The sequence below is a fragment of the Onychomys torridus genome, chromosome 3 (genome assembly GCF_903995425.1).
Source record: "Onychomys torridus chromosome 3, mOncTor1.1, whole genome shotgun sequence".
In the NCBI taxonomy this organism is placed as follows: Eukaryota; Metazoa; Chordata; class Mammalia; order Rodentia; family Cricetidae; genus Onychomys; species Onychomys torridus.
In genome coordinates this window covers 46,631,019-46,644,009 of record NC_050445.1, presented here as the reverse complement: position 1 = coordinate 46,644,009, position 12,991 = coordinate 46,631,019, and the positions used below count along the sequence as shown (strand labels likewise).

The window sequence follows — 12,991 nt, the reverse complement described above, 5'->3', positions numbered from 1 at the left end:
AGAGAAAGCGGACAGGAGCGGGCTATGGTGTGTGAGCAAAAGTCAGAGGAAAACCTTGCCTCTTAACTTGTTTGTGGTGGGTCTCTGTTCACTGCTACATATACCAGGCGAACTAGCCTGCAAATGCCTGGGGATTCTCTAGTTTCTACTTCCCATCTCACTATAGGAACACTGGGACTACAGGTACACACTACCATCAGCATTCTATGGGTTCTGGGGACCGGAACTCAATCATTTACACTTGTATAGAAAGTGATTTATCCCACTGAGCCACCTTCCCAGACCTCAGGCTACATCTTTATAGAGACATCATATAGGTCAAAGATAACTTTTTTTTTTTTCAGTCTGAATAGATTGCATTTTTGCATGGCTATCATAAAATGCCATTCATATCTGGGCAATCCTGTGTATATAACCTACAGTGGTATGACTTCCCTTCAGTTGCTTAGAATCTGTAAGCATACTGATGCCTTAATTGTTTGAAAACAGTGAGCCTGTGGGCCTCCTACTTTCATGACTCCCTTTGGGACCAACTCATTTAATGACCTTGTCATTAAAGCATGGTTACAGTGAATATTGCTTTAAAATTAGTTATGCTAATAATACAGTGCTTTGAACTAATTTGTCCATGATTACTGTCACATTAAATACTTTATCTGGATTAGCTTTATCATGAATAAATTCATTTTTAGGTCAACAGCAGATCGTGATAAAGAAGGCAGCTGCAGACAGTGGTTGCCATAAGCCAGTATGTGGTGGTCTGTGCATGACTAGTCACAACATATGAAGTCTTTAAATGAGGAAAAGTCATTGATTCTATATGAGACTTCCTTTAGGAGGAATCTTGAGGCATATCTACACCCTCTCCTTTGCTTAAAACCCTTAAAATAGAACCAAAGAGATGGCTTGGTGGCTAAGAGCTCTTGCAGAGGACCTGGGTTCAATTCCCAGCACTCACATGATGGCTCACAATCATCTGCCACCCCAGTTCTAGGGCATCCAACGAGGCATGCACTCGGGTAATGCATGCATATATATAAAGCAAAATAAATCCTAAAGTGAGGGGTGATGAGGAAAGAATATGACAAAAAAGATTACTAGCACCCCCAAACAGAAACTAATGTTTTACCATTTGCTATAAGATGTTATAGTATATGACTTATCAGAACATTTACTAAAGCTGTGTTTATTGAGACCATGTGTGTCTCTAAGTTTCCAGAGTGAATTTGTCTAAGGTTTCATAAGAAGCACACATCTCCAGCAATGCTTCTGGCTGTGAAAGTTTCCTATAATCCAGAGGTTTCCTCTTTTATATAAAGTATGTTATACCACATCACCAATTAGTCCATTTTGTTTAGTGTTGGCTTTCTGGCTACTCAGCCATGCTCTGTAAGTAAGGACTATTTCCTAAGTTCCCATACGACATTATTTGTACCAGTTTTGAGCACATACAAACTCTGCAGAGAGAAAAGTAGAAACCTGTCAGTTTGCATTACTCTGGTTTGGAGAAAGACTTCCTAATACATCTCAGCTGCTCATATTAACAAGGTGCTGCAGGAGCCACCTTGCTACATGTCACTGGTTTACCTGTTGACACACGCTAGTAAATAAACAAAGGGTTACCACTCCGGTGCTTTCAAGTCGTGACCTTGGAGAATGACAGGCTGCAGAACTGCTTGTGAAAGTGGCGAAGCTTGTTATTTCAAGACAGCGTTTATCTGTGAATCACATTCCATATGGAAGTTAAAAAAAAAAAAAAAAAAAAAAAACCAACAACCAGAAAGAACCAACAACAAATCCGTGACATACTGTCAAGTGAGCTGAGCAAACTGACTTATTTTCTGAGACCTCTTAGGAAGCAGGTGTTGAATGTTTGTAATGAGATTTTCATGCATCTTCAGAGGAATGAGGAAAAATTCAAGCAAGAGCTTTCAGAATGTCATGCATCCCAGCCGAGGGATAGCTCCTGCTGGGGAGTACAACCTACAGGAATGTTCCTTGTCTCAGGTGGCGCTCATGTTCTCAGTCAGAACTTTTTCAGAAGGAACCTCTTTGCCAGAGGTTAATTTTTAGAAGAGTATAATTTTCCAGTTATAAGGAACTCTGTAAATTCTCAGTCTCCTGATTTATTATCTAGCAGCTTCATCCATTTCTATGTTATAAAAAAAAAAAAAACCAAAAAAAACGAAAGAACTAAAATGGAATATGCCATACTTTTTAAAGAAAGTTAACACTGTTTCAAGCTTAGGTATAAAGTAAAGGGAGAAGATTGAATAAAAGGGTAAAAATCATAACCTGGGACACTTAAAAGGAAGAAGCTATACTTATGAGGTAGGGTGAGTATTTCTTTTATTACATAGGCATCCTAATCTCTCTGGAGACTAAGATTCCATTCAGGAAACCCACTTTTCAGTTATCATGTTGTGAGCATCCGAGCTTTCCCTAGGGATATGCATTAACATTTCTTTCAGCTGGGGTATCCCAGGCTCCCATACAGACTGACATTTCTCTTCATCTGATTGTGGGCTCTCTCTTTTTTTTTTAACTCCCGAGACAGGGTTTCTCTGTATAACTTTGTGCCTTTCCTGGAACTCACTCTGTAGACCAGGCTAGTCTCGAACTCACAGAGATTCAACTGGCTCTGCCTCCCGAGTGCTGGGATTAAAGGTGTGCACCACCACTGCCCGGCTAAAAGCACTTTTTAAAAAGGTTCAATTAGTTAATCAGCATCCTTCTGTCTAAATTTAGATTTTAAGGTAGATTCAGAGTTCATAAAAATAATCTAAGTTTGATGAACAAAAAATTGAATTATGAAGCTGATTTAGATTTTTACCTTTAAAAGTTATCTTCCTAGGTCATGGATTGTCTGTATGTATCTACCTAGGACATTCCCTAATCTAAATCCAATCCTTTGAGTTTCAAATTCTTTACATCGGTCTATCAAAGTCTACATCTCATGCTTGGTAAAGTTAATTCCTAGACACCCTTCCCTGGTTGTTACTTAGAAAGTTATTTTTATTTATATTTTATTGTTAGTTGATTGTTGGTAAAGAGCAGAGGCTCTTGGAGTGCATTTCATTGACCAGTGGGGGTGCATAGGACCTGTCAGAGCCTATATATCAGAAGTACTTCCACAATCTAAATTTTGATTTTGCCTTTGACACTCTGGTGACATTTATACTAACTGTGCGGAAGGAACAGGAGAGAAACCTGCTGTCACTTGAGTGTGACTCATGTCCATGCTGCTAAGTTTAACTCTTCACCACCAGACACTTAAGGAAAAGGGAACAGTGTCATCGAGACACCACAGGGCAGCTGCATGCATGAACCCACGGTGTTTGTGGCAGCCTCTATAAGACCTGTGCAAATTCAAGCCCAAGCAAATCCCAACGGGGTGTGGGGAGCCCCTCGAGGTGGGCATGAGGTCCTACTCTGAGTCAAGGAGCTATTGGCAACTGAGAGCCAGTAGGAGAGGGAGTGCCAGTTTTCATTAAGATCACAGCCCCCAGGAAGTTGTCAGTGCCCAAGAGCCACTCATCTGAGAACATATGGGGAGCAAAAATTGCAATTGACAGGTGTAAGAAAAAAAGGGGGCACAGGTAGAAAAGAGGGGGTGTCTGGGAGGAGTTGGGGGAGGGGTGAATATGGTCAAAACATCTTGAACGATACTCTCGAGGAACTAGTCATAAAGTATTACACAGTATTTGCCAATATTAGAAAGATAATTCACTGAATATGTTATTCCCTGTAATCATTATGTCAAGTGAATACTTATGTGACCAGTTCTAATGGGACATACTATTTCATTTGTTATCTTTTATGTATTCCTCAGGAGTAAACTTATTTACTGGCATAAGAGCTCAGCTCTTTGGAAGGCATCGAGAATGGGATTATGGGACAGCCTGTGGTGAAATCTCTTTTAGGGAGCTTGAGGAAGGAGGAACTTGAACTTTTCTGACAGACTTTACCAGGCAATACATTACCAGATGATCATTTCCATTATTACTAATCTACTACAATCCCTGTGGTGCAGGAATCACCTTTAACCTGTTATGTTAAAATAGTAGCACTTGAATAATAATCTCCTTGGCTTGTAACCATCTAAACTTGGGAATTCAGAAACTAGAGGAGTGCCGGGGTGGCTAATCCAGTGCATTCTTGTTTTTTATTAACTTGCCACTTCAGCAGAAGTAGAAATATCTTACTACCAGGCACAATGCATGCTTGAAAGCCACACTTCTGGGAGGTAAGAAGTAAAGAAAAGGGAGATCGGGATAAGACTATTCTTGGACAGCAGATGAAGAGGTGTAGAGCTCAGGATACACATTTTGAATGGTGATACCATGTTTATAAATACAAGGGAAAGATCTAGAAAGAAGATAGAGGGACCATTCACAGGAGGAAAAGGCACGCAATCAAGCAACAATTATCCAAAAAGCTATGGGTAGAATCGGGATCAGTTACAAAGACATTGACCTGGCTTTGAAATGGATGATTACTTGTTTTTTTTTTTTTTTTTAAATCATGAACAATGTTTCCAAACATCCACACCCTTGCCACTCTGCATCTTCATTTCTTTAGCACCAGAGGCTAAGTGCTGGTGAGATTCAGTCCAACTTGAGTGGAACACCAAAACCAAAGGGAAAACATGAAGTGTTTCCATTAGCTCTAAGTAGAGAAATACATGCCACCACTGTTCTGAACCTGCACTCAGAGAAAGCAGGAAGGATGCTGAAGGGATGCAGACTTGGGAACAATGGAATCAACTGAAGAGTGCAGAATCCTTCTTTTTCTCCCATCACTGAAACTGCGGATTCGTACCGCAGAGGTGCTAAGAGTGTTGCAAGTCTTATCTCATGTTTCTGCAGGGGACAAGTGCACATCCCATGTCCTCATTTGACTTCTCACATCGTTATCTGAGTGGTCCACTGCACGACCCAGACTTTCCTTTGTGTTACAAAACTGAAGCTACACAGAGAACACCAAAACCTTGTTAGGAGTGGGCAAGTAATACCTTCATTTGCCATTTCTGGTTAGTAATCCTTGCAGCCCCTGCTTATAATGCCTCTAAACATCTTTTGATCCATAGGAATTAATCTTCCTACATTGTAATAGGCTAATTAGTGGGGATACAAATTATGCAGCATGGGGGGGGGTGTTTTCCTCTGTAGTTACTGAGTAGGTGGAGAAAAGTTGAAGTAAACAAACAGGCAGAATCCTTGTTTACTCCAAATGAGAGAAGGAAAAAGCCAAAGTGAATTAGTATTATGCTTAAATGTAAGCTTAAAAGAAAACAATCAATCTGGCAGGATTAATGATATTCAATTCAGTATAAGGATAAAAGCTTAGTAATAATTATATAATTTAATGGACTATATTACCTGATGGAATCAAAGCAATATATGACTATTAGGAAAAATTATCTTAGGTAATTTAAACATGTAATTACCATGTGAAAAATGTCCAAATCTTTTAAAATGTAGTACAAAAATAAAGCTTGATGTGATCCTTTAGCCAGTGGTCATTTCAAGTAGACCAGTGTATCCACTAAACCTCTATAGTGTATACATGAATTTTCTTTACTAAAAGCTTTGGGGAAGTAAGAATTCAGACTTGAATGGTTTTCTTAAATACGCCAGAGAAATTATTATTTATTCCTTTTGTTATCTATTGGTATACCCTAATTAGCAGGTAACTTAGAAACAGAGATTTTACTGTGTGAAAGAGCCCATTGTTTCTCTCACACAGTTCAAAAAGTCAGATGGGAAGTCTTCAATTATCTGTTGGTTTCTACTGAGTAAAGACTCAGTAGTCTTCAGTTTATAGTTTATTTTCTGCAAAGTGTTGTCATGCTTTGGAAAACATATTTTGTGTGTATCATTTAGGTCGTAAAAAACATCAGTTCATGGTGACATCTCTTTTTAAGTTTAAATTTTTTTTAAATCTTGTGTATATGCATGTATATGTGTTTGTATGTTTGTGTAGCAACATCTAACACTAAAAAAACTTGTTTTTAAGACAGAATATCGAAGTTTTATGAGAGTTTTAAGATAATTATCATTATCTTAGAAATATTGGTAAGAAGCTATTCAGTGCTAACGAGACACTTCCAACAATGGTGTTATTTTGAATATACACAGAGCTTAAGCAAAACAGACTCTACTTATTTATTATTTATCACTAGCGCTTGACAATGTAGTGCTAAATTAAAATGCCACCCAGATGGCACACACATCCTCATGACGTAAGGAGTGCCCAGTGTGACTTCTCTCAAAGAGAGTAAGCACAGCATCTCCTGGGGAAGCAGTTCTGTGCCATTCAACTGGTACTCTGGAAACGAACACATTGGGGCTTAGACCTGGGAACCTAGCAACGTGAGGGCTGAAATGGGTCTTTACAATACAAAGTCCTCTCCTGTCCATCTGTGACAGGCCCCTCCAAATTTCTAGATTCAAAAGCAGCATGATTACCAATCTGTGCAAAAGAACCATGTCAAGGCCAGCTCTAAGAAGCATGCTTATATTGCAAGTCACACTGTGAAGCACAGTTTCTAGAGCACCACAGGGATCGATGGCATACATATTACTGATGTTCTTGTCTGTAAGAAGCACCCTGAACTAAAAAAAAACAAAGAAATCTTTCATTGGAGTTCACACACCTAGTTTATATTATCAAGCCATTCAATTTAAAAAGGATAAACAATTAGAAAGATAAAGTTTAAGTGTCATGATGAATTCTCAGTTATAGTAAATGAATCTCACTATCACAAAACTAGCAAGAAATTTTTGTTTTGTTTTGTTTTTTTGTTTTTTTTGAGACAGGGGTTCTCTGTGTAGCTCTGCGCTTTTCCTGGAACTCACTCTGTAGCCCAGACTGGCCTTGAACTCACAGAGATCCGCCTAGCTCTGTCTCCAGAGTGCTGGGATTAAAGGCGTGTGCCACCACCTCCCAGCTATAAACAGATTTTTAAAAGATTTGGTTTTGATACAATGTAAATCACAGGTTACTCATGAAGTGCTAAAAAACATGAACCTAAACAGTATTTTATAGTATTTTATAGCCCCCAAGTTAAATAAGAATTGCTTTTCCAAAATGGTGAATGCTCAAAGTGAACTACCAGTTTACATGAAACATGCAGTGCCCAAGAAGGAGAGACATCCAATGAGGTCCTCTGTTTTCATCCATTTATTGCCAGATTCTAAAATCCCTCCATCTTACACACTTGTGCTACCAATGGACAACAGAAACATACCCAATAATAGAAGAGCCCGAGCCATGACTGAGCAGCATGGTGGATCATAAAGCAGTGGGAACGGCAGATTGCTCAGTACTGAACATGCAGCTGTAACCTCTGCCTTCTCCCATCTCATACTGGTGCCATGCTCCCTCTCTCTCCTGTAATAAGAGCTGGTGACTCTGGTTTATTTTTCAATCCTGTTACTTTTAAGCAGCTAGTTTTGGACCTATATTTTAATTATCCAGGGATTGGTTTGAATGACTTTTACAAGGCAGCTTGCCAGCTTACAGATGTTCTTTCTGCTGTAAGTATCTAGATAACTGTCTGTGTCATAAGCTCATTTGTCCATTCAATAAATATTTACTGGGTACCATGCAGGTGCCATGCCAGGTACTTCCCTCTAAACTGGGGATGAATTGGTTATTGAAATGCAAACCCCTCTTCTCATGGCACTAATATGACAGGATAGTAAGTGTGAGAAAGGAAGTATATCGCGCCCTCTGGTTTTGGAAGAGGCTTACAAATAGTAAGCATTTTGAGCATGACAACTGAGATATATGTGGAAAAACTTAACTAAATGAAAATGTAACGATACAAACTTTTCACAAAGGAGACAGCGAGGGAGGAAAGCACATGACCGAAGCTCACAGATAATGAGCTTTACTGGCCCACTTACAAGAAGTGTGACTCTATAACTTGTTCAGCCACTATTTTGATTTTTCTGAAATAATAACAATAATAATATACATCACAAAGTTTCACTGTAAAGGGGTAAATGAGATGACTATATAAACTGCTTAGAAAGGTCTATCACAGAAATTTTTTTCTCATGTTAGTAAGTACCTTTTATTTTGGGGAAAAAGTAGTGACAAAACAATACTAACCATTAGCTTTTGTACCATGGCTAGGGGTTATCATAAAAATGTTATCATTTTGAGTCTGACTGTCTTGGAGGCCAGCAGAGAAAGAACAGGACATGTTTCTTGGTCTCAGAGACCAGGCAGTTTTCCACATATGCAGAATTTTGATAATGGTATGACTTTGTTTCTGAAGTCTCAGTGACTTCCATAAAATACTCAATTTTTGTAAAGTTCTAGGACATGCAGATTGATAGATCACAAAATCATAAGAAATTTTGGGCAGAATTTTCTTCTTTCCTAGGTAGTTTAAGAGATTTATTTTTTGTCTGAAGGATTCATCAACAGAAAGACAATTACTATTTTTATTTTTATTCACTTTTAAAATCACCCTGGTCATTTTCCAGGAAATCTTTTTGGCCTGGCCTACTACTAAATGCAACTAAAGGAATATACATTTAAAAAACAAAAACCAAAAAAAACTTTCATTGATTTAGAACATTCCTCAGCTTTCTGTCAATCCACTTACATCAAATAATATATTTATTTTTATTTTTTATATATAAGTATTTAATTTTAACAGAATTATTTTTCTTAAAGCTGCTGAGTTGACCATGGTGGAATGGAGAGTAGTACATAGCAGTAAAGGGAAAGTGTCCTGTCAGGGGCAGTGAGGTGTATGGCAAGGATCTTTTCTTCTTCCTCCTCTCTTCAGCCACATTGGGCATTGGTACAAGTGCCTCTGCTCATGCGTCCTGAGGGTGCACTGAGATCTCTCCTTATTTCACAGAAGAGACCAAGCCCCAAAGGAGTGGGTCTAGTCTTAGACGGATGACTTACTCTACAGAAGCGGGAAAGGCATGGATACTCCTGGACTTCTTGTTAGTAGGTTAGGATAAAAACAATTTTCAGTGAGCAGCAGCCATGGCCCTATGCTACCCCATGGCCATGGGCCTCAACAAGGGCCAAAAGGTGATGAAGAATGTCAGCAAGCCGAGACACAGTGGGCGCCATGGGCGCCTCACCAAGCAGGACATGATCTGGAAGGTGTGTGGCTTCATGTCCCACAAGTGGCAAGCCATGGAGCTGCTCTAAGTGCCCAAGGGCAAGCGCACACTCAAGTTCATCAAGGAGAGGGTTGGCTCGCACATCCATGCCAAGAGGAAGTGGAGGAGCTGAGCAACGTGCTGGCGGCCATGAGGAAGGCAGTGGCCAAGAAGACTGATGCCCTCTACCCCGCAAAAACAAACAAACAAACAAACAAAAAACAAAACAGTTTTCAAAATAACCATGTTATATATTGTAGGGGTTTAGATGGCATATTTTAAATATGTTCTTTTTAAACATTTGTTTACTTATTTATTCATCCATTTATTTATTTATTATCCATTTACTTATTTTTGGAGTGTGCACATGATACATGTGAGGAAGCCTCTGGACAACCCGAGGGAGTCTGCTCTCTCCTTTAACCATACGGGTTCTGGGGATTGAACTCAAGTTGTCAGGCCCAAAGAAAAGTGTCTTTATCTGCTGAGCCATCTTGATGGCCTCACAAAGTATCTTGAAAGCGTTTGTTAAAGAACATGGGCTGTTATGAGTGAAGATGATAGAATCTCATTGTAGTCTAATTATTTACTTTTTTTCAAGTGCAGTCAGTGACCACTGCAGGGTGTCTTTCTCCCCCTTTTGTGTCCCAATGTTTTGTACCTGTCACCTTTCAGGACTCAGATATGAAAAATAATAATAATAATAATAAAGCTTCTTGCTCCTCACCAGGAAATAGATAGAGCCCTTAGTAGAAAGGCGAGCTTTAAAATGGAAGGAGAACTTGTCTGTGCCGCTGCAAGCGGCTGGGAGTATGGTGTACCACTTGTCTCATGGGCCACTGCTTCTAGATGGAAACTAATTAACAGAAGTTCCAAACACTGACTCTGTCACCCACTTAGGTGCCCAGACACAAGAGGAAGAAGGCAATAAGCAATCTGCTTGCGAGAGTTTGGAGAGAACAGGGAGAGTATATAGAAATGGTACACACAGTTAAGTTAATTACAGTTGTAGGAAGGAGTACAAAAAAATAAGGAACAAGACTTTTAACATTTCAGACACTCAGAACATCTACGCCCATAATATACCCACCTACAGACAGACAGACACACACACAGACACACACATACACATAATTTTCTAAGACAGAGATCTCACAGCCTCTGCTCATTTGTTCAGAGTTAAGAATATCTTCCTTTTATTTAGTAGCAGTTTTGCTTTTTACTCTCATGCCAGCTTTCTGTGTGATGAAGGAAGATGGGTCTCACTTCTGTTTGTGAGAACCCTTCAAGGATTGGTAACTACTTCCAAATAAGATGAGTGTCCATGCTTAAGACATAATGTATAACATTAATATGGCCTCAGGTTTCTTGCCTTGAATTCATATAAAACTACTGCTGATCTTTCAGAGAAAATGGCATATATTTCCCCTAGCAATAGTTGTAAAAAAAAAAATCCAAGTATTTTCAGTATCCTAGTGAAAGTGATCAAACAAGTACTCTGACAGAGGAGTTACTTATAAATGTCAAAGCCAACAGGAAGGAAGACAACACATACAGCCAGCAGGAAGGAGACAACACATACAGCCAGCAGAAAGGAGACACAACACATACAGCCAGCGGAAAGGAGACAACACATACAGCCAGCAGGAAGGAGACAACACATACAGCCAGCAGGAAGGAGACAACACATACAGCCAGCAGAAAGGAGACAACACATACAGCCAGCAGAAAGGAGACAACACATACAGCCAGCAGGAAGGAGACAACACATACAGCCAGCAGGAAGGAGACAACACATACAGCCAGCAGGAAGGAGACAACACATACAGCCAGCAGGAAGGAGACAACACATACAGCCAGCAGGAAGGAGACAACACATACAGCCAGCAGGAAGGAGACAACACATACAGCCAGCAGGAAGGAGACAACACATACAGCCAGCAGGAAGGAGACAACACATACAGCCAGCAGGAAGACAACACATACAGCCAGCAGGAAGGAGACAACACATACAGCCAGCAGGAAGACAGCACATACAGCCAGCAGGAAAAAGGACAACACAATGAAAAGGCAGCCTGTAGATGAGAGAAAATACATCTAAGAGAAGGCTAACATTTGAAATACATAACACACCCAAACTAATCAACAGCAGAAACCCCAAATAGCCCAATCAAATGGGCAAAAGAACAGAATTAGACATTTATCAAATAAGGCCTACAAATGGCCAATGGGTCTCTTTCTTATATGAAAAATGTTCAGTGTCACTAATCTTCATGGGAATGCAAGTAAAATCATAAAGAAATATGACCTACTCTTGAACAACCATGATCACAAAAAGGCCACTGCCTAATATGACCAATGGTGGGCAAGAACATGAAGGGAAGAGCTTAAATACTATGGATCCCAATAGAAATTGGTACACACACCATGGAAAGCAATATGGAGGAGCATGAAAAAAAAATAGAGCTATCATAGGGTCTGTTATTCATCCAAAAGAACAGAAATAAAAATCTTCAGATATCTGTACTTCCATCTCACTGCAACATTATGTACAATAACCAAGTCATGAAAACAGTGTCTACTGACAAAGGCTTTCAGCAAATTCAGTGTATGCAGACCAAAGGATGTCTCACCCTTACTCTTTGTGATCTACATGTACAAGAAGGGCATTGTGTTAACAAAACAAATCAGGTACAGTAAGACAAATATTACATGACACCACTGAGTGATCTGTAATTCTGGGAAAGACAGAGACTAGAAGAATGGTCTCAAGGTAGGTGAAGCAGGAAAGCATCACCTGTGTAAAGTTTCATATCCTAAGATCAGTTTCATGCAGACATACCATGCAGACATACCATGTATGAAAGTGACCTCTGGTCAGCAAGGCTGTTTTGCACATTTAGCAAGTGCTATGAGGACATAGCCTCCCCTCTTTTCTCCCCACCCTGGTTATAGTAACAATGAATACATATGTGGTGGCATCAGAAATACTAGCATGTGCATGCAGAAACATTACCTGTTTCCTTTTCTGCAGGCCCTAAAACATAAGAAAAGAGAATTTAAGGCTAAGCAAGCAAAGAAAACTAGCCTGTCTTCCTACTTCCAAATAATTTTAAATGTTCTCGGTCTGGCCTGAACATAAAAAAAGAAAAAAAAACTTTTAAAAAATGAAAATAAAAATAGGAAAAGTAGAAGTAGAAATTGAAAGAGCATACAAGTTTTCCGCAGTGAATGAGCAAACATTTTATATGTTTGAAGTAAGACAGCTTGGCAGTCCTTGAGTGGATCGCTGGGATCCATTTTCTAGAATATTGTCGCATTAAACTCAAGATGACTCCAGGAAAGGAGGCAGTGGGAAGGTTCCTGCTTCCTCTCCATTTGGTCTTAGGACAGACTTCTCTATGCACAAACAAAAAACCTTCTGTTTCCTTTACAATGGATCCTAAAACTATAAACTACTGAGCAAGTCAGAGAAATGCCGTCTATGGGCCTCTCAGCATTCTTGCATAGCAGTAAGACTACTTCCAGAAGAGCTCAGGAAGAAAAGCTCCCCAGCCATTTTTAAGTCGGAAACAGATTTGTACAAAAATGATACCACAATGGTTAAAGGTTCCCACACACCTTAGTTTAAAGATTTTAATGTCAGTTTGTGTATCAGTTCTTTCAATCATGTTCAGAACACCCAAAGTCCCAAACATGAAAACTACATGAACCAGTATTCAAAAGTGAAAACCAAAGTATTCAACTTCCACTTCCTTCAAATGACCGAGTGTTCACTGCATTTGCTTTAACACAACATGATATCATAATTAATGATGTTAAGCTGGTAACTAAGGAGGTTTCATGTTGTT

The 12,991-nt window shown here is 39.4% G+C and overlaps 1 protein-coding gene across 13 annotated transcripts in view; it reads right to left on the bottom strand.

Moving 5' to 3' along the window:
* Cadps2 (calcium dependent secretion activator 2) overlaps window positions 1-12,991 on the bottom strand; it is a 542,247-nt gene that overhangs the window by 106,873 nt on the left and 422,383 nt on the right. For 7 of the 13 annotated variants that reach the window (XM_036180978.1, XM_036180972.1, XM_036180974.1 and 4 more), the window contains exon 17: window positions 12,157-12,177. The exons of 5 other annotated variants lie outside the window; for them this stretch is intronic. In XM_036180978.1, coding sequence (XP_036036871.1) covers window positions 12,157-12,177 — 21 coding nt within the window. Of the gene's footprint in view, window positions 1-1,623; window positions 1,719-12,156; window positions 12,178-12,991 lie in introns of all 13 variants that reach the window. One more of the 13 variants, XM_036180984.1, reaches the window with a different exon arrangement.